At 35.1% G+C, this 25,519-nt stretch overlaps 1 protein-coding gene across 1 annotated transcript in view; it reads left to right on the top strand.

The window, feature by feature from the left end:
• Positions 1–454: 454 nt before the first annotated feature.
• Positions 455–25,519, top strand: part of LOC129226172 (polyamine-transporting ATPase 13A3-like) — a 124,093-nt gene continuing 99,028 nt past the window's right edge. Inside the window, exon 1 of the mRNA XM_054860773.1 lies at positions 455–1,112. Coding sequence (XP_054716748.1) covers positions 1,052–1,112 — 61 coding nt within the window. The 5' untranslated portion in view covers positions 455–1,051. The remainder of the gene's footprint in view (positions 1,113–25,519) is intronic.

Genomic DNA, 25,519 nt, shown 5'->3' with positions numbered 1-25,519 from the left:
ATTTTGGGACACGTCACAATGACTTTTCTGCCCTTCCCCCTTCGTATTGATTACCCCTATATTTCACCCCTGATTTAAAATATTGGGCTCCCTTCAGGCCCGGGCACGGACCAACAGGTGTCCCTTCTCTCCCCCCCCTGTTCACGCTCCTGAGTTTTTCAGGGAAATTTCAATTGGTGAGAGAAAGTCATGGAAGGTCGGGGAAATTCATTTTAGAATTTTTCGGGGAACCTTGCATTATTTTGGGTAGGGTGGACAAGTTACAAGGCCTTATTATTGGAGAGAACAGATGAAAACAGCAAAAAGAGAAACGTGTGCGTGTTCAAGGGGTTAAGGTTAGATCGTCCATAAATTTTAAGTCTGAAATTGTTGTTTAGGATATCATCTTGTAAAAATAAAGCTGTTTAATCTTGCATGATGTGTTTAAATCCCCGGCCCCTCACAAAGAAAAAAAAAAAAAAGAAAATTGGGTTTGTAAAAATCGAATTTTACATTTGTAAGAGGAGGGGAAGAAAAAAAACTTATTTCTGTTGCACTTGGTTTCTTAATCAACAATGATAAGAGTTATTTTGAAGTATCTGGTATCTTTCTCGATTTCGATAACAAATAGAGCGGTAATTGCTTTCACAGAGTTCGCAATTCGGCATTCGATTTCCTGAGCGCTTTACATACGCAATACATGTTATCGTCTCCCCTTTTTTTCCACCACTCAGCCAGTTGGTTTGAGTAGACATAATGAGCTCAAGTTTGCTTTACGACCAGCTGTGATTAATCTTTTGTCCGCTCAATTTTTGAACCCGTAAAATCCAACTGGACTTCTTTGTGTGGATTGATTCATTGAGAAAGATTATCTGTGTGATTCATTGCTGGAATTTGCATTATCTATCCATAAGTCTCGTAGATTTCTGCATTTGATAGTGGCAATTGGATTGGAATACTTCCCTTCTTTCGACGTTCTATGTGGAGATCTGTGGTGTATTTAGTGTGTGGATTGCGTTTATGATGCTCTTTTGTTGCATCGGCTGTGCTAAGACTGTGTCTCTTTTTAATAATGGCTCCGCACAAAGGTGGTCCGACCGAAACGCAAGGGCTGCTAGCGCAGCAGTCCGAAGGTAAGATATTATAATAAACTAGCAAAAATACCCGGCGTTGCCTGGGTCAGTAATAATTATTAGAAAAAATCGTTACTTGCTTTTGTTTTTTGTTTTAAGTGAAAGAATTTAAAACACATCTTTTTGACGTGATTAAAAATCGAGTTTCTTCCTTACCCATAAAACTAAAATAGCAATAAGTATAAAGAACAAAGTAGTATTGATTTAGAAACGAAAGCACTATATTTAAGCATATACAAATTTAAAAAACATGAAATTAATCTTCTCATGTTTAAAAAGATTAATCTGTTGATACTTTTTTTTTAACATGGAGTCTAAAACCTTCTCTGTATGGCTAATGAAGTACGAAGTGATTAATAAAAAGTAGCTGCGCTCGTAATCCCCTTATACTTGCTTTAGTTATTTCGGAAAATTTTAATCATTGTGGCTCTTGGTGCGATTTTACCGAATTTGCGAAATTCGTTTCGGGGTACCTTCGATGATGCTCCCCCATTCTTTCCTTACTTTGTAAAACGATATGATATTAATTTTCGTTACAGAGATATCGTCGCCAGATGCTGAGATATTTTTGGTCACTATAAAATGGCGCTAAACAGTTTCATCCGAAATGTTACCAAAATAAGTAATTAAATTTGGTGATTGTTTGAAATTGTGCAAAAAGGAAAATTAATGGAAGTTTTTGGGCTGTTTATGGATTTGCCTAATTTAGTTGCTGGATTATTTAACACAGTAAAAAAAGTCTTTTGAAAATTCTTTGGTTGGCGATATTTTGTTTACATGGTGAAAGTTGAGAAACATTATGACGTAGTCTTCGGCTTCAAAAACAGCAACGTTGAAAAAACTGCCAAATGCATCAGCTACGGAAATCTTTCTGCAAAAATTTTGGCGATCTGCTGGTTGTTTGGATAATGAGTAAGTGTTCAATCAGCATAAATAATAATAAAAATCATTAATTACATTAAAGTTCCGTTTAAATGGAAAATCATCAGCCAAATCATGTATTATTTGCCAATCTTGTGCAAAAATCTTACTTCAAGATTTGACTTGAGAAAAGCCTTGAACAATCACGAAAAGCAAAGAAAGTCAACAATACAACAATTGTCGCTATCGACAGGAAGTTGAGATGATACACTAAATACTGTATTGAGTTGAGGAAAGCCTTCGAACGTGGATCTAAAAAGCTCATAACTCGTTTTTTATTCTACTTAGAAATTTCGAACAGGTGCCATCTTCAGCAGAAAAATCAGAGCTTTCGATGGACATATAATGTAAATATGTGCAAGCATTTTTTCATCCCAATATTAGAGAATTTATACAAAAATTGTGTTTTATTGCCCCCCTAAGGGGTTTTGCCCCCCATAACGGGACGAAAACTACCCTATGTGTTATTCTGATGCATAAGCTATATTATTGTAAAGTTTCATCAAAATCCGTTCAGTAGTTTTTGCGTGAAAGAGTAACAAACATCCATCCATACATCCATACACCCATACAGACACTTTCGCATATATAATATTAGTAAGATTAAGTAAATGGATGGCTGTTATTTAATTTTAAATTGAATCTGTAACCCCTGAAAGCGTGCCCAACCTTTCACATTGCATTTTCAGTGCAACCTGACTACAATGTAAGTAAATACAGGGGCCGGATCTTCAATTTTTCCGGGCCGGGGATATCTTAAAACTGCCGCCTTTATCCATCTTCCTTCAAGTTTTTATATCGAGTTTCAGCGCCCCCCCCCCCCCTACACATAGTGAATTTGCGCCCCTCGGAAGTTATTACCTAGATCTAGCTCTGTTTAAAGCAGCGGTTTTCAACTCGGGGGGGGGGGGGGATTGTTTAAAATTAAAAAACCAACTAACAGTAAATTACCCTGTTTTGGGGCCACATGTAAATAATCTTGGCATAACCACTCTTTTTTGTACTTTTTTCAAAGTTCAAAGTCTATCTTTTCATCTTTTCCGGGACCGAATAACTTCCTTGATCCTGCGAAAAAAAATCTCCTATAAATAAATTATAGGAGCATCTATCGCGGGCATTGAAAAATGAAATTAGCTACTAGTTTCGCGATATTGGTTCAGATAGTTGCGAGTTTAAGTTGAGAAAAGGGATGCTTTTAAAATCGACTTTGATACACTTGCTAATCATGCTCCGGAACAGTCAACCGATCTGTGAAATGTGCTTCAATCAAATGTGTTTGCGATGACTATTGCAAACATGACCGTTGAAAGCTATTTTATCCGAAATTTCGTGAGGTGTGGCTGGGTATATCGTGCCAGCCTCACCCGGGTATTGGTACTTCGTCCTCATTTGGATCCAGATGATTCCCAATGCATTTGTTTTGTTTTTTAATTTGATATTTACTTATAATTATATGCTCAAAATTAAAGTTGTGTAGTAACCTGAAATTATCTGTATTTTCACTTATTAACCAGTTTTAATTTCGCTACCCTGGCAACTTTAGCTTCAAATTTCGATTGTACTATTCAGGGTTGGCAAAAACCCGGGTTTTTTTTTATTTAAAAAGCCCATGAACCCAGGGTTTTTTGGGTTTTTTTAAATAAAACCCAAAAACCCAACTAAAGTTGGGGTTTTTTTAAAAAAGAAATGTGTTTTTTTTTTGTGGTACTTGTAGCATACAATGTGTGGTACTTGTAGCATATTGTAGCGTAAGTATATGGACAAAGTGCAAAAATTGTCTTCGGGTAAAAAAAGCTGGAAAACTAGTTAAAACTCATCATTTTCTGAAGAAAAGTATAAAAGACAAAAAAACCCAAGAATCGTGAAGTTTCAGATTTTTTAATTTTCATTATTACCAACAGTTAAGGCAAAGTTACTTCTTGAGTGATAAAATCTATTGTTCGTTTTTAATGACTACATTTTTTTTTTTTTGCATTTTACTTTATTGTATTTCATTTTGTTATACAAAACTACTGTAGAAGCTCAAGTAGTTTAAATCCCTTTTTACTGAATTCCTGCTTAATCAAGACATTTCTTTGAATTTAATGTTGCCTGTTTTTCTATTTCTGTGTACAGAGTAAGAAATATTACATTTTTTCGTAAGATAATGAAAATACTGTACCTGTTCTGTTTTCTGTCGACCGTTTGAAAAATCTGTTTATTTCAAAAAATACACCTTGTGTTTATTTTTCAATGTTTTGTGACGTGTTGGTTAGCAGAAAATAATTCACATGAAAGCCTTTTAACTGGATTAGTTTCCTCTGTACAATCTACAATTATTGAGAAAATCAGATGTGACAGGACTTGGTCAATATAATTTGAGTTATTTATTGACCAGTTAAAGAAAAAAGTTAATTACATTTATTTAAAATCTTTGAAGTATTTTCAAATGCCGTTAAGAGTTAAGAAATACTATTAAAGTTCAAAATTCATTTTTCATGTTCATTGTCTCTGGTAAAGAACAAATAAAAAAGAAGTTTAAATTGTGAAAGTATTTAAATAATTTAATTTTTTAAAAAACTTCTTAGAAAATTTAAAAAAACCCAAAAGTGGGTTAAATAATGGGTTTTTTTAAATGGGTTTTTTTCAAAAAAAAAAAACCCATTGGGTCCAACCCAATTGGGTCCAATTCGGCCAACCCTGGTACTACTTGTACTGATCGTATGGAAGGGAGGGGGCGTGACCGCATACCCGAGTTCAAACAGGAACGCAGAGCTTGAAAGATTGAGAACCCCTGTTTTAAAGAGCATTAAGTTTTAAGGCTGCATCGTGATTGACAAGATTATTGATGATGAAATGTGGCACAAAGAAGTAGAGACGTACAGAGTACTCGGCTACTACTCGGTACTCGGCTAACTCGGCCAATTTGCCGAGTACTCGGTACTCGGCCAAATTCTGATCAGATACTCGGCCAATACCGAGTAGTTGCAAAAAATTGAATATTGTCCAAGACAGATACTAAAATTTATATAAAAAAAAAGAGCAAGCATTATATTCTGCAATCATTTACAATTAAAATTTATAAGTCAAATTTAAATTTTGAGAATAATGAAGTTTGTAATGCTTCAATGGAATAAATCTTTATTTTAATGTCCCCAAAGTTAATAAAACTTGTTTATTAAAAATTATGCAAAAAATGTAAGTATAGAAAATATGGAATTTTTATATTAAAAATGGTTTTTTGCTACAAACCAAAATTAGTTATAAAAAATATAAAAATACCTTTGCTTAAAAAATTAAAGTAAATAAAACAACGTTAAAAGCACAGTGCAGGAACACTGCAGGCACGTGTTTTGCCGTTACAAAGAATTCCTTTTTCAATGCACAAAATGGGAGCTCGTGGATTTAAAGGCGTCCGACAAAAGTCGGATTTTTTTGTCGAATGTCTTTACATTCTTTAGCTCACATGTTATGCACTGAAAAAGACGTTCCTTGTAACTGGGGGGAGGGGGGGGGGCAGAAATCTGTGTCTGCAGTGTTCCTGCACATTTGTTTTATCTGCTTTTAAAAAATATTTATGTTTGGCGGACTAGAACTATAATTGATTGGTATACATTGAAACCCCTCCTAACGGACACCCCTCTTATGTGGACAATTTTTAATTCCCCAGTTCCAATGCAAATAACATTATTAAACCCCTGTCCTGGGGACAAAAAAAATTGTCCTATTAGTGTCCGCATTAGAGGGATTTTAGTGTAATTTGTTTTAATTTCAACTTGATTAATCATACCTTTTATTTATTTTTAATTTTAAGAATAATTTTTTTGGTAAAATTTTTGACACAAACAAAATTGTTTATATAATGCGTAATTAAACTTAAGCAGGAATTTAGTTTTAAAAACTATTATATGGACAAGGAGGTCTATACTACTATTCCAATAAGTTCAAAATTCATCACATGTGTGTCAGTGGTTCTTCTTAAAACATAATTGGTACTTGGTAACTCGGCCGAGTCGTGAAAGGCCGAGTACTCGGTAACTCGGTACTCGGTCGAGTAGTGAAAGGCCGAGTACTCGGTACTCGGCTACTCGGCCAAAGTGCTACTCGGTACGTCTCTACAAATAAGTAAAAAAAAAAAAAAAATGCATTTGTAAAACAATGTGAAATATTTTTGTTGCATTTTACTTCATCTTCAACAACCCTGTCATTTCAAAGTTCTCCGGGGGGGGGGGGGGGTAATGCAAAGGGGTATTTTTCCAGTACATTGAATCGGGGAAGGTTAAGAAAAAAAAAGATACAGATTCAGAAAGGGGGAAGGGGTATGGGCTTCCGTTGAGTAATCAAAGATAGCTTAAAGCTGCATTTTGGAGAGACATATTTCGGAAAATTTGCCCCAGATCCCTCATTTTGGCCCAAAAGATGATACACACGAACTTGCAACTGGGCTGCTCACTACGGTACCGTATAATTGTTTTCCTGAGCTGAGCAGTACGTATTTTGATACTTGGAAATTTTATTGTACTCGTATCTTTCTTTGTTAAAAATGTGCCATCTTGATTACGAAATTTAAGAATTGTGTTTCATTTTAGTATCAAAGTTTGAATTGATGTGATAAGATAAAACGAAGCGTATTCATGAAGAATCTCGACTATTGAGCAATTTTCTTGCGTTGTTCCTGAAACAGTCGAAACGCGGAGTGCTGTTTTTGAGTGTAGTGAGTGTCAAGATAATGTTAGTGCTCGAGGATGTATTCATTGTAATTTTTAGTGAAGGTTTTAGTTTCTTTATGGTGTTAGAAACACATTGAAAATAATAGTAATAGGTACTACTAATTATCAATTTAAAAAAAAAATCATCAAAAAAATGAAAAGAAAAATAATAAATCACTAATATTAAAAATATCTAATTTTATTTCTTATTTATTTTTATTTCTTTATATAAATAAATATTTGTCACATTTAGGTTTTATTCACCTTTTAGCACATTCAGATTAACTCGTGGAAGTATTCTGTTCATCAGTGGCACAGCCCGGGGGGAAAGGGGGGGGGGGGCATGCCCAAGGGGCATGCCCAATCATTGCCTTAAGAAACGCTGAGGCAAAGGTCCCAAGTTACATGGGTCAACTCTGACGAATGGAAGACACGCTTTACGTTATGTCGTAGAAGCATACTGTCATTCTGTTGTATAAATGCTTTGTGATAACTGAATGCTTTTTCTGAGTGTTGAATACTTCAGAAATTTAGTTATAATGATGTAATGGTGTGTGTTTTGGATTAATTAATGCTTCCAAAAATTAGTTTTGACTTCAGTTTTCTTATAGCTTTTAAAAGCTTTCGAATTTTATCGTTGTCGGTTTTTCGAAAAAAAAAGTCTTTTTGTAAAATAATTTTGTGAATTTCTTAAGCATGTCGACATATCATCACTGAAATATACTGGTTTTTAGTTGTCAAGTATGTATACCAAAAATTAATTTACTTAACTGCGTGGACTTGTATGATGCTAACATATTGCTCCGTCTCTGAACATTGATGCTGTAAAAAAAAGAAAAAAATGCTGACGAATCCGTGTCACGTATTGCACCAGTGTTGTAGCTACGAAAGAAACTTTTTTTTAGATGGGGAGGGGGGTGCAACTTTTCATGCGGAAATTTTTTGATGCTAACATATTGCTCTGTCACTGATTATGAATGACGCATAAAAATAATGTCTGACGAATTTGTTTTCATTCTTGAAGCTAAGTGTACGAAATTCATTTGATGCATCTGAAAAAAAAAATTTTTTTTGACATTTTTAAGGTCTGTAAATTTTGAATTTGGACTTACTTATGATCATAGAAAAAGATATTGTAACGGATTCGGTGCGACTTCCACTTTCTTGAAATGAAGACACAGTTCTTAATAAAAACACAGGAAATTTATTTACACTATGTACAGGAAAGATCTTCAACAACTGCTAAATTATTCATCAGCAATTAAGCAAATATCACACAACACCGTAAACTCAACGTTTACACACGTATTTACTTCCAAATACGAAAACAACACAGCGAAATGCCTCGCTATAAACAGAGCAAATACACACTCTCAGTTCGAAATCCTCAATCGAAACTAACTGTTTATCCATCGCTAACGGCTTAAATACACCGAAAAGAAATTTCTCAAATATTCCACACGCTTCTGTAAAGTAGTAGACCGTTATCAAATTTTATCAATGAACAAAAAGGAAATAGGGGTCGTATACTTTAGCCATATGAAAAAGGGGTTGTATATTCATTACGGGAAACTATTTACAGGTTACGTTCCTACAATAATTACTATTTACAGAATTTGTAACATTGCCCCCTTCCTAAGGACTGCACGTCCCGGGCAGTACAATCCCCAGAAAGGGTGTCGAACTTCTATCAAAGTTTACAAATATTCACATTAATTAATAACTAACAGATACATAGGAAACACAATAATAACAAGAAATATTACTAAACATTAAAAGCAAAAAAATTATCTACAACTTTTATGTTATCAACTATGGTTGTTTACGCAATACTCATGAACTATGGCCATAGTATGGGGCTAACCGATCATAATGTACAACCCTAGGTTTTGCATTAGGTGATTTTTGGATCCTCACTACGACGTCATTTAGTCGGTTAAGGACTTTGTAGGGTCCATCCCAATGCGACTGCAATTTGGGTGACAGACCTTTCCGTCGGATGGGATTCCATAACCAAACCTTTTCGCCTTCGTTGAATTCATGTCCAGTAAACCTTGTGTCGTATCGGGTCTTCATCTTCTCCGCCGCGATGTTGATTCGCTCTCGTGCGAAGTTATGAACGTCTTCTAACCGGGCCTGGAGATCCTGGATGTACTCCTCAGGCGATGAAGGCGCATCCGGAGGACGACCGAAGACGAGATCACAAGGTAGCCGAAGCTCTCGTCCGAAGAGCATCTGAGATGGGGCGTATCCGGTAGTCTCGTGGACAGCACTGCGGTAGGCCAGCAGGAACAAAGGTAGCTTCTTGTCCCAATCCTGTTGATTTCTGGATACCATAAGTGAGAGATTGTTCAGGATTGTGCGGTTAAATCTCTCCACCATGCCGTCCGATTGTGGGTGTAGTGGTGTTGTCCTAGTTTTCTCAATTCCGAAAATTTGACATAGGCCCTTAAACACAGCAGAGATGAAATTCCTCCCTTGATCGGAATGAATCTGCAAAGGTGTTCCATATCTCGAGATCCAATGTTGGACTAGAGTCTCTGCTACGGTGGTAGCCTCTTGATCTGGAATGGGATATGCTTCCGGCCATTTGGTGAAGTAGTCGATGGAAACAAGAATGTATTTGTTCCCATCAGCAGTTCTTGGTAGAGGACCCAGGATGTCGATCCCAATTCGTTCGAAAGGAGCTCCAACGTTGTACAGATGTAGCTTCCCTCTGCTTCTCTTCTTCGGTCCTTTACGAGCAGCACAGGCGTCACAAGAATGGCACCACTTCTCCACGTCATCCTTCGCCTTGCTCCAGAAGAAGCGCTCCCGAACTTTATTGAGGGTTTTCAAGACACCAAAATGTCCTCCAGTCGCACTACTATGTATTTATTTCAAAACATCTGAAATCCTTGATCGGGGAAGTAGTAACTGCCACCTAGATGTTTTACCGTCGTCAGATTCCCATTTCCGGTGTAGCACGCCGTTCCGTAAATGGAGTGAGTTCCATAAAGCCCAGTATCTTTTTGTTGCAGGACTGAAGATGGAAACGTCCTGCCAGCTAGGGCGTCGACTGTCACTTTCCATGAACTCTAAAATTGGTTTTATGTCGGGGTCTTCAAGTTGATCTTTTCGAACTTGGTCATCACTCCATGGATCAGGTTCTGATGATATTGGAGTCACTGTCACCTGATAGGCGGTAGGGCTAGTCGTTCCATACTGTTTCTCGATTCGGGAACAATAGTGGCAGTTCTCAGGACAGGGTCTCCTTGATAAAGCGTCAGCATTCCCGTGAGATAACCCTTTTCGATGCTTGATCTCCATGTCATATTCCTGGAGCCGCTGTATCCATCTGGCTATCTGGCCTTCCGGATTTTTGAAGTTCAAAAGCCAAGTTAATGAGGCATGATCTGTCCGAAGCAGAAATTTTCGGCCGTAGAGGTAATGATGGAAGTGTTCTACAGCTTTCACTATGGCCAGTAACTCCTTTCTGGTGACGCAGTAATTTCGCTCCGACTTTGATAAGCATTTGCTCCAGTAAGCAATGACATGTTCATTGCCGTCAATTTCTTGGGATAAAACAGCTCCAATGCCCTCGTTGCTCGCATCAGTGTCCAGGATGAAGGGTTTTTCAGGCTGAGGATAGGCGAGGATAGGCGTTGATGTTAAAGCCTCCTTCAGTCGTAGAAATGCATCTTCGCATTCTTTGGACCATTCAAACTTTTGCTTGCTCTCCGTCAGCTCATGCAAAGGTCGTGCAATGTTGGAAAAACCCTTCACAAACTTCCTATAGTACGTGCAGAGCCCCAGGAAACTTCGCAGCTGATGGATGTTTTCGGGACGATTCCAACTCTTGACCGCAGATACCTTCTCTGGATCGGTTTGCACACCCTCAGAAGAGATGATGTGACCAAGATAGTTCACTTCCCGGCGGAACAAATTACATTTGGACGGACTTAACTTCAGATTGGCTTCCTTAAGCTTTTGCAGCACCTTCCTAAGATTTGCCAGATGTTCTTCGAAACTGCGTCCCACGCTGATGATATCGTCTAAGTAGACCAGACAGGATTCGTAGGAAAGTCCTCTTAACACTGTCTCCATAAGACGCTCGAACGTAGCTGGTGCATTGCAGAGGCCGAAGGGCATCACTTTAAACTGCCATAAGCCTTGTCCAGTTGTAAATGCTGTCTTCTCTCGGTCATCAGGTTGTATCTCAACCTGCCAGTAGCCGCTCTTCAAGTCCAGGGTCGAAAACCACTTGTGTCCGGAAAGAGTGTCCAAGGTGTCGTCTATCCGTGGAAGAGGGTAACTGTCTTTCTTGGTGATTTCATTCAGCCGTCGGTAATCGACACAAAATCTGGTGGAGCCATCTTTCTTTCGGACCAAGACGATGGGAGAAGCCCAAGGACTGGATGACGGTTCGATGACATCATTCTCCTTCATCTCTTTCAGGAGGGTCTCAACTTCTTCCTTCTTGGCGAATGGTAGTCGTCTTGGATGCTGCTTAATAGGGGGGTGTTCTCCAGTGTAAATCCTATGCTGCGTTAAATTCGTACGGCCGACATCCTCCGATGCTTATGAAAACAGATGCTTGAAGTCATCCACCAATTGTTCCGCAGCAGTTCTTTGATCTTTCGATAATGCCGCACTCCCAATTAACTTCGATGTCAAGGACTCGGAAGACACAGTCTCGGGGGAATTGATTCTTCTAATGATGCAGTTTACTGGAGTACAAGTTGCTAACACTTCACCTTTCCGGATATTCCTTGGCCTTTCACTCACGTTGGCGACTCTCACAGGAATTACATCCTTAGAAAGGTCCACAAGCGTAGATGCTACCAGCACTCCTTTTAGGTTATTGCTTAGGTTAGGGTATTCAATGAGTCCAAATCGAAAACTATTGCTTTCTTCAAGGGAGCCTGGTATTAATGATTCTGACCTTGAGGGAATCGATATATCTGTTTGGGCTATTATTTGATGAGCGGATTTTACATCACTTTCTGCAGGGAAAACGGCTATGTCTTCTCTCATCGAGTGCAGCTCATTAGTCTTGAAGTCGAGAGTGAAGTCATATTTCTTCAAAAAGTCCAATCCGAGAATGAAGGGGTCCGTGATGTTAGCGACGAATGCCGTATGATGGTAGGTGGCATTCCCAAACACTATTTCCAAGTCCACTTTACCGTCAATCTCGATCTTGTCACCTGTCACAGTCTGGAGACTTACGCGTGGCGATGTCCACAGCAGTTTCAATCCAATTTCACGAGCCACATCTGTCCTAATGATTGTCACATTGGCTCCAGTGTCAACAATCAGTCTGCAGGGGTTCCCATTTACATGTGCGTAAATGAAAAGTCCATCACTGCCACTACTAGAAGAGGAAATCTGCAGAGCTCTAGTGGTGGTGATTTCCTTCCCTCGCGTAGCTTGGCGAGCCGGACAACTCCTTCGCAGGTGTCCTTCACTACCGCATTTCCAGCACTTCTGCTCTTTTTTCTTTTGGGCTGTTATGCTGCTCAGATGTCTTGTCAAGTCACCGAGTTGTCTCTCAAGTTCAGCGAGGTGGGACGACCTGGAATCAGACTCATCAGCTTCCTGAGTCCGGATTAGATGGCGATCCACACGGGTTGCTTCTTGGGCGGCCTCGTATCTCATCGCATACACAACGGCAGAATTCAGGTCTTTGACATCCGCCATCCGTAGAGCTTTCTGGATTTCCGGATCTCGAACCCCGTCGATGTAGTAGTTGAGTGCCAGGTTGTCTCGAACATCCGCAGGGCAGTCGTAAAAAGCAAGATGAGACAGTCTCTCGATGTCCGCCGCAAGTTCTTGCAGGGTTTCCCCAGTTTTCTGGAAACGGGACTTCAACTGGAGTCGGCTGAAATCTTTCTGGCACTTCTCACCGAAGCGAAGCTCCAACGCAGATGTGAGGGCGGCGAAATCCAGGCGCTGGCTGTCCGGAAGGGTCTGGAGAATGTCCTCCGCGTCACCTCTCAGGGATGCTGCAAGATGACAGGCCTTGGTAGCAGAGTTCCATCCGTTCGCTTCCGCCACTATCATGAATTGAGTTTTGTAAACCTGCCACGAAGTTTTCCCATCAAATGTGGCAAGTTTAATGGACAGTCGAGCAACCGATGTGGGAGCGCCAAACTGTACAGAGCTGCTTCCCGCGGTCGCCAATCTCCTTTCCACGTCCTTAACGATCTCTTCTTTAAGTAGATGAAATCTTCTATCTTCTTCTTCAAATTTATTTTCTATAGCATTGAATCGGCTTTCAACGGTATCAAATTTTTCTTCAATAGCATCAACTCGATGCTCTATGTCATTAAATTTATTTTCCATCACAGTCTTTACCGAAATAAGGTCGTTTTTAATTTCTTCTTAGTTAGACGTTAAGTCCTTTTTCAGCACCGTTAAATCGCTTTTTAACTGGTCTTGATTTGCCAACATACTTGCAGTCAGATCACTTTTTAATTGTTCTTGATTAGCCGCCATATCATTTTTTAATTGTTCTTGATTAGCCGCCATATCATTTTTAGCAGAGTTGATTGCATCAAGAAGTTGTTTTAATTGTTCATCCATTGCGCGAGTAATCACCATAAAATTAAAGTCCAAATTCAAAAAGTTTTTAAGAAAAAATGTCCAAAGTCACACTTACTCCAAGAAAGTCCTGAAGTAGCCCCACGTTGGGCGCCAAATTGTAACGGATTCGGTGCGACTTCCACTTTCTTGAAATGAAGACACAGTTCTTGATAAAAACACAGGAAATTTATTTACACTATGTACAGGAAAGATCTTCAACAACTGCTAAATTATTCATCAGCAATTAAGCAATTATCACACAACACCGTAAACTCAACGTTTACACACGTATTTACTTCCAAATACGAAAACAACACAGCGAAATGCCTCGCTATAAACAGAGCAAATACACACTCTCAGTTCGAAATCCTCAATCGAAACTAACTGTTTATCCATCGCTAACGGCTTAAATACACCGAAAAGAAATTTCTCAAATATTCCACACGCTTCTGTAAAGTAGTAGACCGTTATCAAATTTTATCAATGAACAAAAAGGAAATAGGGGTCGTATACTTTAGCCATATGAAAAAGGGGTTGTATATTCATTACGGGAAACTATTTACAGGTTACGTTCCTACAATAATTACTATTTACAGAATTTGTAACAATATGCTCAGAAATATGCATATTAATTTTAACAGCATGAGTTACATAAAAGCATGGATTTGTATGATGCTAACATATTGCTCTGTCACTGATTATTAATGATGTTTAAAAATTAGGTCTGACAAATCCGTTTGAGTACGTGAAGCAAAATGTACGATCTTCATTTGAATGTGTCAAAGGAAGAATTTATTCTTTACATTTTTTTGGCATTGTTAGTGACTATAAATTTTCATTGGGTTATAATGAAGAAAAGGTATGCCACGTAATATAAATATGCATAATAATTTTAACTGCATGAGTTACATAAATGCATGGATTTGTATGATGCTAACATATTGCTCTGTCACTGATTATGAATGACGTATGAAAATAAGGTCTGACAAATCCATTTCCGTACGTAAAGCAAAATGTATGATCAGCATTTCTTTATTTAATGTGTCCGAGGAAAAATTAAGTCTTTACACATTTTTTTCCCGACATTGTTAGTGGCTGTAAGTTTTGAATTTGGATAAAACCAGGGTTCGCCGATATTATAAGTCGATAATTTATTTATCTGATATTTATTTTGAAAATATCATGATATTTTGATATTTTCGATACTTATTTTTTGAACTACGGTATTTTCATTGTAAGAGTAATATTAATCACAGTAATATTGTTCATTTATTATGAAAAATAACCAAAAAGTTATGTACTATATTTTTATTATGTATTAATACATCATAATATAACAAAGTAATATAATATTCCTTTTTCATTTTATATTCATAAAATTATTAGTAATGTAAGAGTTTTAATTCATATTAAAATTACCTAGTTAAATATACAACTATGGTCAAAAAATAAATAAATAAAAATATGTTATGGCTGTGCTACGACTAATGCATATTTTTTTATTTCTGAATCAAATACCTGCGTAAAAGTTGCTAACAGAAGAAAAATGAGTAAAACAGCCAATGCTAAATTAACACCATTAAAATTGATAAAAATGTTAAATGAAATATTAATAAATAATGACAGAAACCTTAATTTTTAGTCTCGATATTGTAATAATATAAGAAAATAGAGTAGTTTGAGGGTGCAATTGCTATTTTGAAGACTTTAATTTGTGCTGCTTGAAAAGACCAGATCTATATCAAAAGATCCGATGTATATCAAAATATCGGATATTTTCGAAAATATAACATTTTCGGACTCTGGATAAAACTTATAATCATGTACAAAAGGTATTCGGAAGAAATATGCTTACTAGGAAGAATTTATTCTTTATACGTTTTTTTTTTTTTTTTTTGACATTGTTAGTGGCTATAAATTTTGAATTTGATTAAAACCTATAATCATGTAGAAAAGGTATTCGAAAGAAATATGCATACTAGTTTTCACTGCATGAGTTGCATAAATGCATGGATTTGTATGATGCTAACATATTGCTCTGTCACTGATTATGAATGACGCATGAAAATACGGTCTGACAAATCAGTTTTCATACTTGAAGCAAAGTGTACGAACATTATTTGATGCATCTGAAAAAATAAAAAAAAAGTAAAATTTTTTTTACAGAACATTTTTTTAAAGTTTTTGTTGAGTGTAAATTTTTGAATTTGGGTAAAACTTGTAATCATGTGAAAAAGGTATGCAGCAGAAATATGCATACTAATTTTAGCTGCATGGTTACATAAACGCATTAATTTGTATGACACCACCAATGTTTGCTAACCACCAATGCGGAGTCGGAAAAATTTTTTCTGAATTTTAAAACGTCCGGACTCAAGCTTTTTTATTATTTATTTATTTTTTTTTCCAAATCCAGGGCCCAATACAGATTGATTTTACTACCGCTTTTCGGTACTTTCACAAAAATCTTATTTTAAAATCGGTACTTTCACAAAAATCAAGTTATAAAATCAGCAGCTTCACAAAACTAACTTTGAAAATCGACACATTCTAGAAACAATATTAAAAAAAACGAAAGTTTCACAAAAACCTGTGTTTTAAAATAGAAAACATGTTTTTCTGTTTAAAACATAGTTTACTCATAAAATAAAATGCTAAGATAATTTATATGAACAATCGCTTAGGTAACAGCTTTTTCATAGTATTAAACTCAAATTTCACTGTTTTTCGCCAAATTGCTTTTAAGCAATCTTTTAGCATCAGTTTTAGGGGATGGTGTTTTCCTGAATTGTACACAGTACAAAGCTTTTTGAACTGAGATACAATGATATTTTCCCTATCTTTTAGGTCCCCCCCCCCCCAAAAAAAAAAAAGAAGTTCGAAATATTAGTTAATGACATTTGCACTTTTCAAACTAACATTTAAATTGCTCTAATTTTCTGAGACAAAAATTAGAATGTGCCTATAAAGATCACAAAATCAATGCTGATAAAAATAAAAACTTTCACAAAAATAGAATTTGGATGCAATACTTTCACAAAAATAGGTAGTGGGAAAAAAATCCTGGATTTGCCTCTGAAATCCCCTAACAGATGTTAAGGGGAAAACCCCTAAACAGAGATTGAAATATTAACTCCTATTTATGAAATTTTCGCGTTGTATTTTATTGTAAACCTAAGATGCATTCAACGTTAGAAATTCAATTTGAAAATCAAATTATCCAATAGTTGCGATTTCTTAAGTGAGATTACTTATAAATCCCATTTTTTAAAAAAATGAATAGGATTAATTTGCTCTCCTTTAATGTTTAACTAACAGATGTTCATCAAATCCTGTGCTTTCAATTTTTGAAAGCTGTAACTTGAGGGATTTTTTTTTGCTTAGACAAACTGTTCTTGACAAGGGGCGGTCCTCCCCCTCCTGGTTGACACCCATCTGGTGGGTACCACCTCAACTTAATCTCAGAGTTTATAAAAATTGAAATAATTTAATTCTGAAAAAGTTCCCGAATAATATCTCCCCTGAATCTTAAATTTAATCTTAAAAGTTTCAACGAAAATATTGCACTATATTGCGAGGAGTGGTCGGGTATATGTACGTCTGGAACAAATTTTACCCAAAATGCAGCGGTATACAGCTTTGTACGAATAGCTTTTACTATAGCTACATTTCTTGTCTCAATTTTTAACTACAGTTTTTGAGTGTTGTAACCAAGAAATCATGTACTGATTTTATTTTGAACTTTTTAGTGGTAACCAAACTTTCTTAGATAAGGTCTTTAGATTTAAAAAAAAAAAAAATGTTTTATCGGATCGTTTGGATTTGCGCTCTCGGGCCAAGTCAATAACTTATTTGAATTTACTAAGCACCCTAAGAAGTTTCCCGACTTGCTCAAACGATTCATACATAACTTTTACTATTTTATAACTGAGATCGAGGTAAAAAATATATTATTTTTATTTGAAAGTGATTACTTAGGAACTGTTAGGCAACAAAACTGTTTGCTAACAGTTGCTATCACTTAAATAAAGTTAAAAAATATGCAAACCAGGAGACGGGGTTGGTAGCTGTTACAGAAAGCTCGGTAAATAATCAAGCCAGCTGGTTCACACAATGACAAGCATTTTCTAATTAATAGTCTAATTAATAGCATGAAATCAAATTAATAGGTAGTCAGTTTTTTAAAAATGCAAGGAGAGTCTGTGAAAGTTAAAGAAATAAAAAAACCCGGAGTCGGCATGTTTTCGAACGACTCCGTCTCCTTTACCCCAAAATCAGTCCTACTCTTCGACTCCGACTCCACATCACTGGTGCTAACATATTGCTCTGTCAATGATTATGACGCATGAAATTGAGATCTGACAAATCGGTTTGCATTTTGAAGCAAAATGCAAACCGATCTTCATTTGTTGTGTCTTAGGAAGAATTTATTCTTTATACATTTTATCTTTATTTTATTTATTTATTTTTTTTGACATTGTTAGTGGCTCTAAATTTTGAATTTGGTTAAAACCTATAATCATGTAGAAAAGGTATTCGAAAGAAATATGCATACTAGTTTTCACTGCATGAGTTGCATAAATGCATGGATTTGTATGATGCTAACATATTGCCCTGTCACTGATTATGAATGACGCATAAAAATAAGATCCGACAAATCGGTTTGCATTCGCGAAACAAAATGTACGATCTTCATTTGATGTGTCTCAGGAAAAATGTAGTCTTTATACATTTTTGTTTCTTTTAATATTGTTAATGGCTATAAATTTCGAATTTTTGTAAAATTTATAATCAAATAGAAAAGGTATGCTGCAGAAATATGCATTATTAATTTTAACAGCATGAGTTACATAAATGCATGGATTTGTATGATGCTAACATATTGCTCTGTCACTGATTATGAATGACGCATAAAAATAAGATCTGACAAATCGGTTTGCATTCGCGAAACAAAATGTACGATCTTCATTTGATGTGTCTCAGGAAAAATGTAGTCTTTATACATTTTTGTTTCTTTTAATATTGTTAATGGCTAAAAATTTCGAATTTTTGTAAAATTTATAATCAAATAGAAAAGGTATGCTGCAGAAATATGCATTATTAATTTTAACAGCATGAGTTACATAAATGCATGGATTTGTATGATGCTAACATATTGCTCTGTCACTGATTATGAATGACGCATAAAAATAAGATCTGACAAATCGGTTTGCATTCGCGAAACAAAATGTACGATCTTCATTTGATGTCTCAGGAAAAATGTAGTCTTTATACATTTTTGTTTCTTTTAATATTGTTAATGGCTATAAATTTCGAATTTTTGTAAAATTTATAATCAAATAGAAAAGGTATGCTGCAGAAATATGCATTATGAATTTTAACAGCATGAGTTACATAAATGCATGGATTTGTATGATGCTAACATATTGCTCTGTCACTGATTATGAATGACGCATAAAAATAAGATCTGACAAATCGGTTTGCATTTGCGAAACAAAATGTACGATCTTCATTTGATGTGTCTCAGGAAAAATGTAGTCTTTATACATTTTTGTTTCTTTTACTATTGTTAATGGCTAAAAATTTCGAATTTTTGTAAAATTTATAATCAAATAGAAAAGGTATGCTGCAGAAATATGCATTATTAATTTTAACAGCATGAGTTACATAAATGCATGGATTTGTATGATGCTAACATATTGCTCTGTCACTGATTATGAATGACGCATAAAAATAAGATCTGACAAATCGGTTTGCATTCGCGAAACAAAATGTACGATCTTCATTTGATGTGTCTCAGGAAAAATGTAGTCTTTATACATTTTTGTTTCTTTTAATATTGTTAATGGCTAAAAATTTCGAATTTTTGTAAAATTTATAATCAAATAGAAAAGGTATGCTGCAGAAATATGCATTATTAATTTTAACAGCATGAGTTACATAAATGCATGGATTTGTATGATGCTAACATATTGCCCTGTCACTGATTATGAATGACGCATAAAAATAAGATCCGACAAATCGGTTTGCATTCGCGAAACAAAATGTACGATCTTCATTTGATGTGTCTCAGGAAAAATGTAGTCTTTATACATTTTTGTTTCTTTTAATATTGTTAATGGCTATAAATTTCGAATTTTTGTAAAATTTATAATCAAATAGAAAAGGTATGCTGCAGAAATATGCATTATTTATTTTAACAGCATGAGTTACATAAATGCATGGATTTGTATGATGCTAACATATTGCTCTGTCACTGATTATGAATGATGCATAAAAATAAGATCTGACAAATCGGTTTGCATTCGCGAAACAAAATGTACGATCTTCATTTGATGTGTCTCAGGAAAAATGTAGTCTTTATACATTTTTGTTTCTTTTAATATTGTTGATAATTTTAATGGCTACAAATTTTGAATTTTTGGGTAAAACTTATAATCATGTTTGAAAATATGTAATTTCAATGCAAGAGTCACATAAATGCATGGATTTGTATGATGTTAACATATTGCTCTGTCACTGATTATTAATGACGCATGAAAATACCATCTGACAAATCGGTTTGCATTCGTGAAGCAAAATGTACGACCTTCATTTGATGTGTCTGAGAAAAAATGTAGTCTTTATCTTAATATATAAAAATCTTCTGTGCGGACGTTTGTCACCATATGGCTTTGAAACGGGTGGACCGATTTTGATCAAATTTTTGCGTGTAATTAAGTTGTGGCAAGCATGGTTTCGAAGCACGATGGATCGAATCGGAAACGTTTTTGTTAATTAATTAATTTAAACATTGGATGGTTATATCTCCCAAATGATTAATATTTATTTTAACCTATTGTTGAGCGAGAACTGAAATAAATATTTAACCCGTTGCCAAGGGACAATAAGAAAGCCAGCTCTGCTTTTTCCTATTGTAACATGTCAATGAAATTTCCTAGTGTAACATGTCAATTTATAGAGAATAGATAAAACGTAGAGAGAGAGAGAGTGAAGCCTTTCATTTCTCCTGCAAGCAAGAATTTTAGGTCCCGTGATTTATTTAAAGTAAAGTACTGGAAGGTACACGCAAAACGTGTGTTCTGTCGTCGTAGTTAAACCATGTGACCGGATCGGTGCTTTAGGTTTTCCTAACCGAATGATCAGAAAGTACCGTACCTAGCAATATTTGTTTCTCAGCTCAAAATCCATCTGAGTTTTGGCACCAATGTCAAGAAGAGATTCTCGAAAAATTGTCCCGTGCGTAACGCTAAGTTTTTTTTTTCCAGCTAACCAAAGCCTTCAAAAAATAATTCTGTTGGGGAATAATACATACTTTAATATACTATCAAAGCTTAACAGTTAATCCCATATTTAATTTCTGAACCTGCGTGTGAGTTTAGAGAAAAAAAGTTACTAACCCCGTGCCAATTTAAGCCTAATGGCAGGATAAAGGTTTTAAATTGTTACTTACCAGTTTTGCCCTATGGCACGGAGCAGAATCATCCTGGAAAATGACGTTTGGAACTGAAGTAAAGTGATCCAGGATAGTAGGAAACAATTTCTTCTCCAAAATGCAATATACACCTGAGCGGTTACTGTTCCTTGAACAAAGTGAAGCCCATCAACTTGATCAGAAATACATCCCCAAATCATCTGGGATACGGGATGCTTGACTGTGTGTTGAATGCAGTCGGGATGATATTCCTCTCGTCTCCTTTGCGGCGTGGGCGATGCGTTTTTTTTTTTTTTTTATATTATTAACACCACTGTATCTTGCAGTTATAACTGGATTATTTTATGTCGTATGCAAACTTGTTCTGACTGATAACAGTTTGATAGTTTCATCATTGCCAAAATATGCACTTTTGCTATTGATAGCACACTGTAAAAAAAATCCGGAAACGTTTCTGAGTATATCGTGCAGCTGGTGGTTCATGAAAGTTTCAAAAACGTTACTGAGTATTTCGGAATCCTCTTTCTGTAATGTCCAGAAACGTGTCTGGGTATTTCGGAATCCTCTTTCTGTAATTTTCAGAAACGTTTCTGAGTATTTCGTAATCCACTTTCCGTAATTTCCAGAAATGTTTCTGAGTATTCTGTGCAGCTGTGGTTCATGAAAGTTTCGAAAACGTTTCCGAGTATTTCGGAATTCTCCAAACAATTTTCAAAAACGTTTCCGAGAATTTCGGAATCCTTTTTCCGTGATTTTTTCTAAAATATAATTCTTTATTATAGTATTGCATACCATATCAGTTTCAATTCTTTCATATCTAAGAGCAATAATACAAGCAATTTTAGAATTATTCGTGGATTTTTTTTTTTTAAATTTCTAATGACAAATAGCATGGTTAACAGCATAACATATGCACAGTTATAAATTTTTGAAAAATTATGAAATAATCTAGTAGTTTCATTCCTAATCACAAAATCGTCGGGGAATTGCGGGGGGGGGGGGGGGGGTACTTTCTGAAAAGTGGGGATTGTTTGTTAAACAATCTTAAACTTCAGTTTTTCTCTTAATATTTTCAAGACAAAACTATCAACATATTGTATTTTTAATGCAGAACTTAAAAACATATCTTGTATCAAACTTGATAACTTTTATCTTCGGATAAAATTTGACAGGACTTAGCTACCCTTCGCGTTCCGGAATTCGTTCACCTCAAGTCAATTTCTCTGACGAACAAAGTGTACCGAAAAGTACCAACAGAGAAATTGATGAATTTAAATATGACACCAAGTTCCCCTGCTGGAACCATTCGGGTTGATTCTTCTGTTCTTGCCCTTTTTCAGCTCATCACAAATATAAATACTTATTCAAAATAGGTTAGTGATTTTGTTTTTACAGTGTGCGCAAAATGCAATATATATTTTATTTATTAAAACATTGAACTCTATTACATGATTATAACATTTCATATATACGAGAATCCCCCCCCCACCATAAGAGTGATGGTGCACCCATAAAATGCTGTAAAGCGTCCCCCCCCCCTTAAAAAAGCAACCCCCTGAAAATGTCAATGGCACAGTCTGCGTGGTGAACGCCCCTCGTCTTCTTCCCATGTGTACATTGTATATTAATAACATAGTTTTTTAAAAATGATCACTTTTAAAACAATGACATGAAATAATATTACTTTTTATTTTGGCATGTAAATGCAGCTGTTCCATTTTCGCCACTGACTCATTCCTCCTGACTGTCCTACATTAAACTAGTATGCATGCAGTAGGTACTGTCCTGAGGAAGACAAATTATAGGGACTTGTTTCTTAATTTAGCCGAGGTAAAAAAAACCCTACTTTTAATTTTAGGTTTAAGCTCTTGTTTATTGCATATAGTTTAGCATATGGTGCGTTTGGCCCAATGTAATGCATATATTAGAGCTTAAACACTCTCTATTTAGTAAGTAGTTTAATATCTTTTGGTCTTTTGACCATATTTATCGAATCTTCCACGGATGGTGAGCTCCGAATTCAACCTTTCAACTTTATTCTAATAATTGCTACTTTTAATTTTCTTTTTCTCATTGCTATTCATTGCTTGTGTATTTCATATATATACAAAAATATATTATCGAGAAATAATTCTTGTTTGTTATATTTGCAGCTTCTTTCCCTTAAGGGCAGGTACATTGCAACTAAAATAAATCGTACTAATGAAGCTCTGCTGAGATAAATAATATTTCATGTATAATATAAATTATAAATCAAAGTATCATATACATTATAAATCAAAGTATCATATAAATTATAAGTCAAATACTTTAATATGGTGTAAAAATACAAAATTATTTATTTTATTAAGTCTTTTTTTTTTTTGTTTTGTTTTTGGTAAAATTGAGGCTCGTAAAACGAAAAAATATGAAGACACTTTTAAATACATTTATGAATCTATTTGTTAAAGAAATTAATACACATTTAACTAATTTAAAGCGTTTCGCTAATGCAAATATTTAAAGAGATATCGTCATTTAGATAATACTGAAGCGCTATGTTCCTAATTACAAGAGATAGTTTTTTTTTTACTTCATACAATCTAGTTACATTGTTTACAAGAGAATGAAAACATGCAACCTTAAAGACGAACTATCAAACCTGACAATTTGCATATTATAACATTTAATTCATAATGCTTGATACATAAATGTTCAGCCAAATATTAACTGAGATTGACACATAAAAACAAAGTACACAATAACACTTATTTAAAGTTTTTTTATAAATATTTTCAAATTGCAATAGTTCACAACGAAAAAATGATACTGAGGAAAATAGTTTTTTTTTAACGAGATTTATATGAACTAAATCACTTTAAAGTAAAAGAGTTGCAAAGCGACTTACCTATTCGTCGGTGGTGGTCTTTTGCAGGCTTTGGTCACCAAAAAGGTGATTTTTATGACAGAATAAAATTCTGCCTACAGAAATTACCCATTTGGTAGAAAGAAGAAAAGTATCCTAGAAAAAAGTAAATTACCTACACAAGTTATGCGACGCAACGAATTTACATGGCGTCCTCTCGGCAGTTATTTGGTTTTTAATTTCAGTTTATTCCTTTCGCGAGCATGCGTCGAGAAGTTGCAATTCGTACTTAAAAATAAGTGTCATAGCTTCAAATTCAATCTCATGACGATACATTAGCAAGAAAATATAAGACTTTAAAATTATCTTCAGTGAATTCATGCGAGGGACAAAACTTCTACTAATCCCCTTGATGAGTGTTACTTCGCACATGAGTCAGCACTTGTTTTCATTGCGTGCTTTCACGAGTTTCAGTTTGGATTTGGTGCTGGACTATAAAATTGCCGTGTGAGCTGCGCAGGCGTCAACTCTTACTTTCTTGTTAAACGGGAAAGGTATTTGATAAAAGCAGAAAACTGCTGAGGGCGTAGGAATCTGTTTATTACGGAAAGCTTTTTTGTATATTCAGAGTTTTCCGAGATTTTTTACAGTGCAGAAAGAAAAGCCATCTGCTTTCCATTGAAAATTAGATTCATTTTGGCAAATGTTGTTTATCTGACAATTTTTTATTCTGGAAAGAAAAACTATTACTAAAATAGACGAGTTTCGCTACCAAAGTTTTAAACCTATTTTTTTTTTTTTTTTTTTTTTTGAAAAACGTCGCAGCAGGACGGTTGAAATAAATTATTGCATTTCGTCAGATATACTTATTCATGGATAAAAGAAATTTGTTCAAACTCGTAGCTCAATATCAAATGCTATTGAGAATTAGACGAGATGATCCTCTATCTTAATCTTTAAACCCAGTTTGTTCTTTTAGTCATGCTGACATGATAGGTTTTCTAGAAACTTTAACAATTATCTTGTCACGGGTGGAGAGGAAACTTCCAACTTTCCGTGGCACAATTATATTTAATTATACATACTGGAATATTATATACTTCACAATATTTAAGGAAAAATTTTGGCAAGTACTTCATAAACATACTTTTGAAAAAATGAAACACGAAAGAAATGGTTAAGTCATGTTAAACTTACAATAAATAGCCGTAACTAATGAAATTTTACCTTAGACCAAGTTATTCTAGTAACAAAAATACGCTGATTCCAACGATTAAAATTTAGAATTATCTAAAAGACATTTCAATATGTTACGTAAAAAAAAAAAGAGTAAATATAGAGCATTCCCTCTTGTTCAAACATGCATCTGAAATAGAGGAAAAAATGAAAATTTCAGAAATTTTTGATTTTTTAAAGTACGATTTCTTTATCAAGGAATTCAAAAACAATTACTAGGATATTTTTTCAATGTGAATCATTTTTACTGTTACTTTTTCATCAAAAGAACCAGAAGAGTGATTTGAAATCTGAAGTAAATTGGCAAATTTTCAATCTTTGTTAATATCTCAGATTCAAAAAAAGCTCCGAATAAATTCTACTTAACTTTTTCCTAATAGAAATTTGTCTATAGAATGTGGAAATATTTATTTTTTAAGTGTAAGTTTATGCCTTACAGAGTTATTCAGTCACAAACTGGCTGCCCATGAACTTTGAAAATTAAGGCTTAGCATAAACATCAACTTCTAATTTCAATACCAAAGCAACAAACAGTTTTTAAACTTTCATACTTTGCATTTTCTCACAGATATGCATGATTTACCGTAATAAAAATTTTCATTGAAATCTGTGACATGACAGCCACAGCTGATTTGTTCATTTCGCATGGAATGACCCATCAGTGTTTTCAGTGGGTTGCAAACTTTTGAGAATGCTGTGGAACTTCCTTACACTTGAA

This window comes from Uloborus diversus, chromosome 7 (genome assembly GCF_026930045.1).
Source record: "Uloborus diversus isolate 005 chromosome 7, Udiv.v.3.1, whole genome shotgun sequence".
In the NCBI taxonomy this organism is placed as follows: domain Eukaryota; kingdom Metazoa; phylum Arthropoda; class Arachnida; order Araneae; family Uloboridae; genus Uloborus; species Uloborus diversus.
This window is presented reverse-complemented; position numbering and strand designations above follow the sequence as displayed.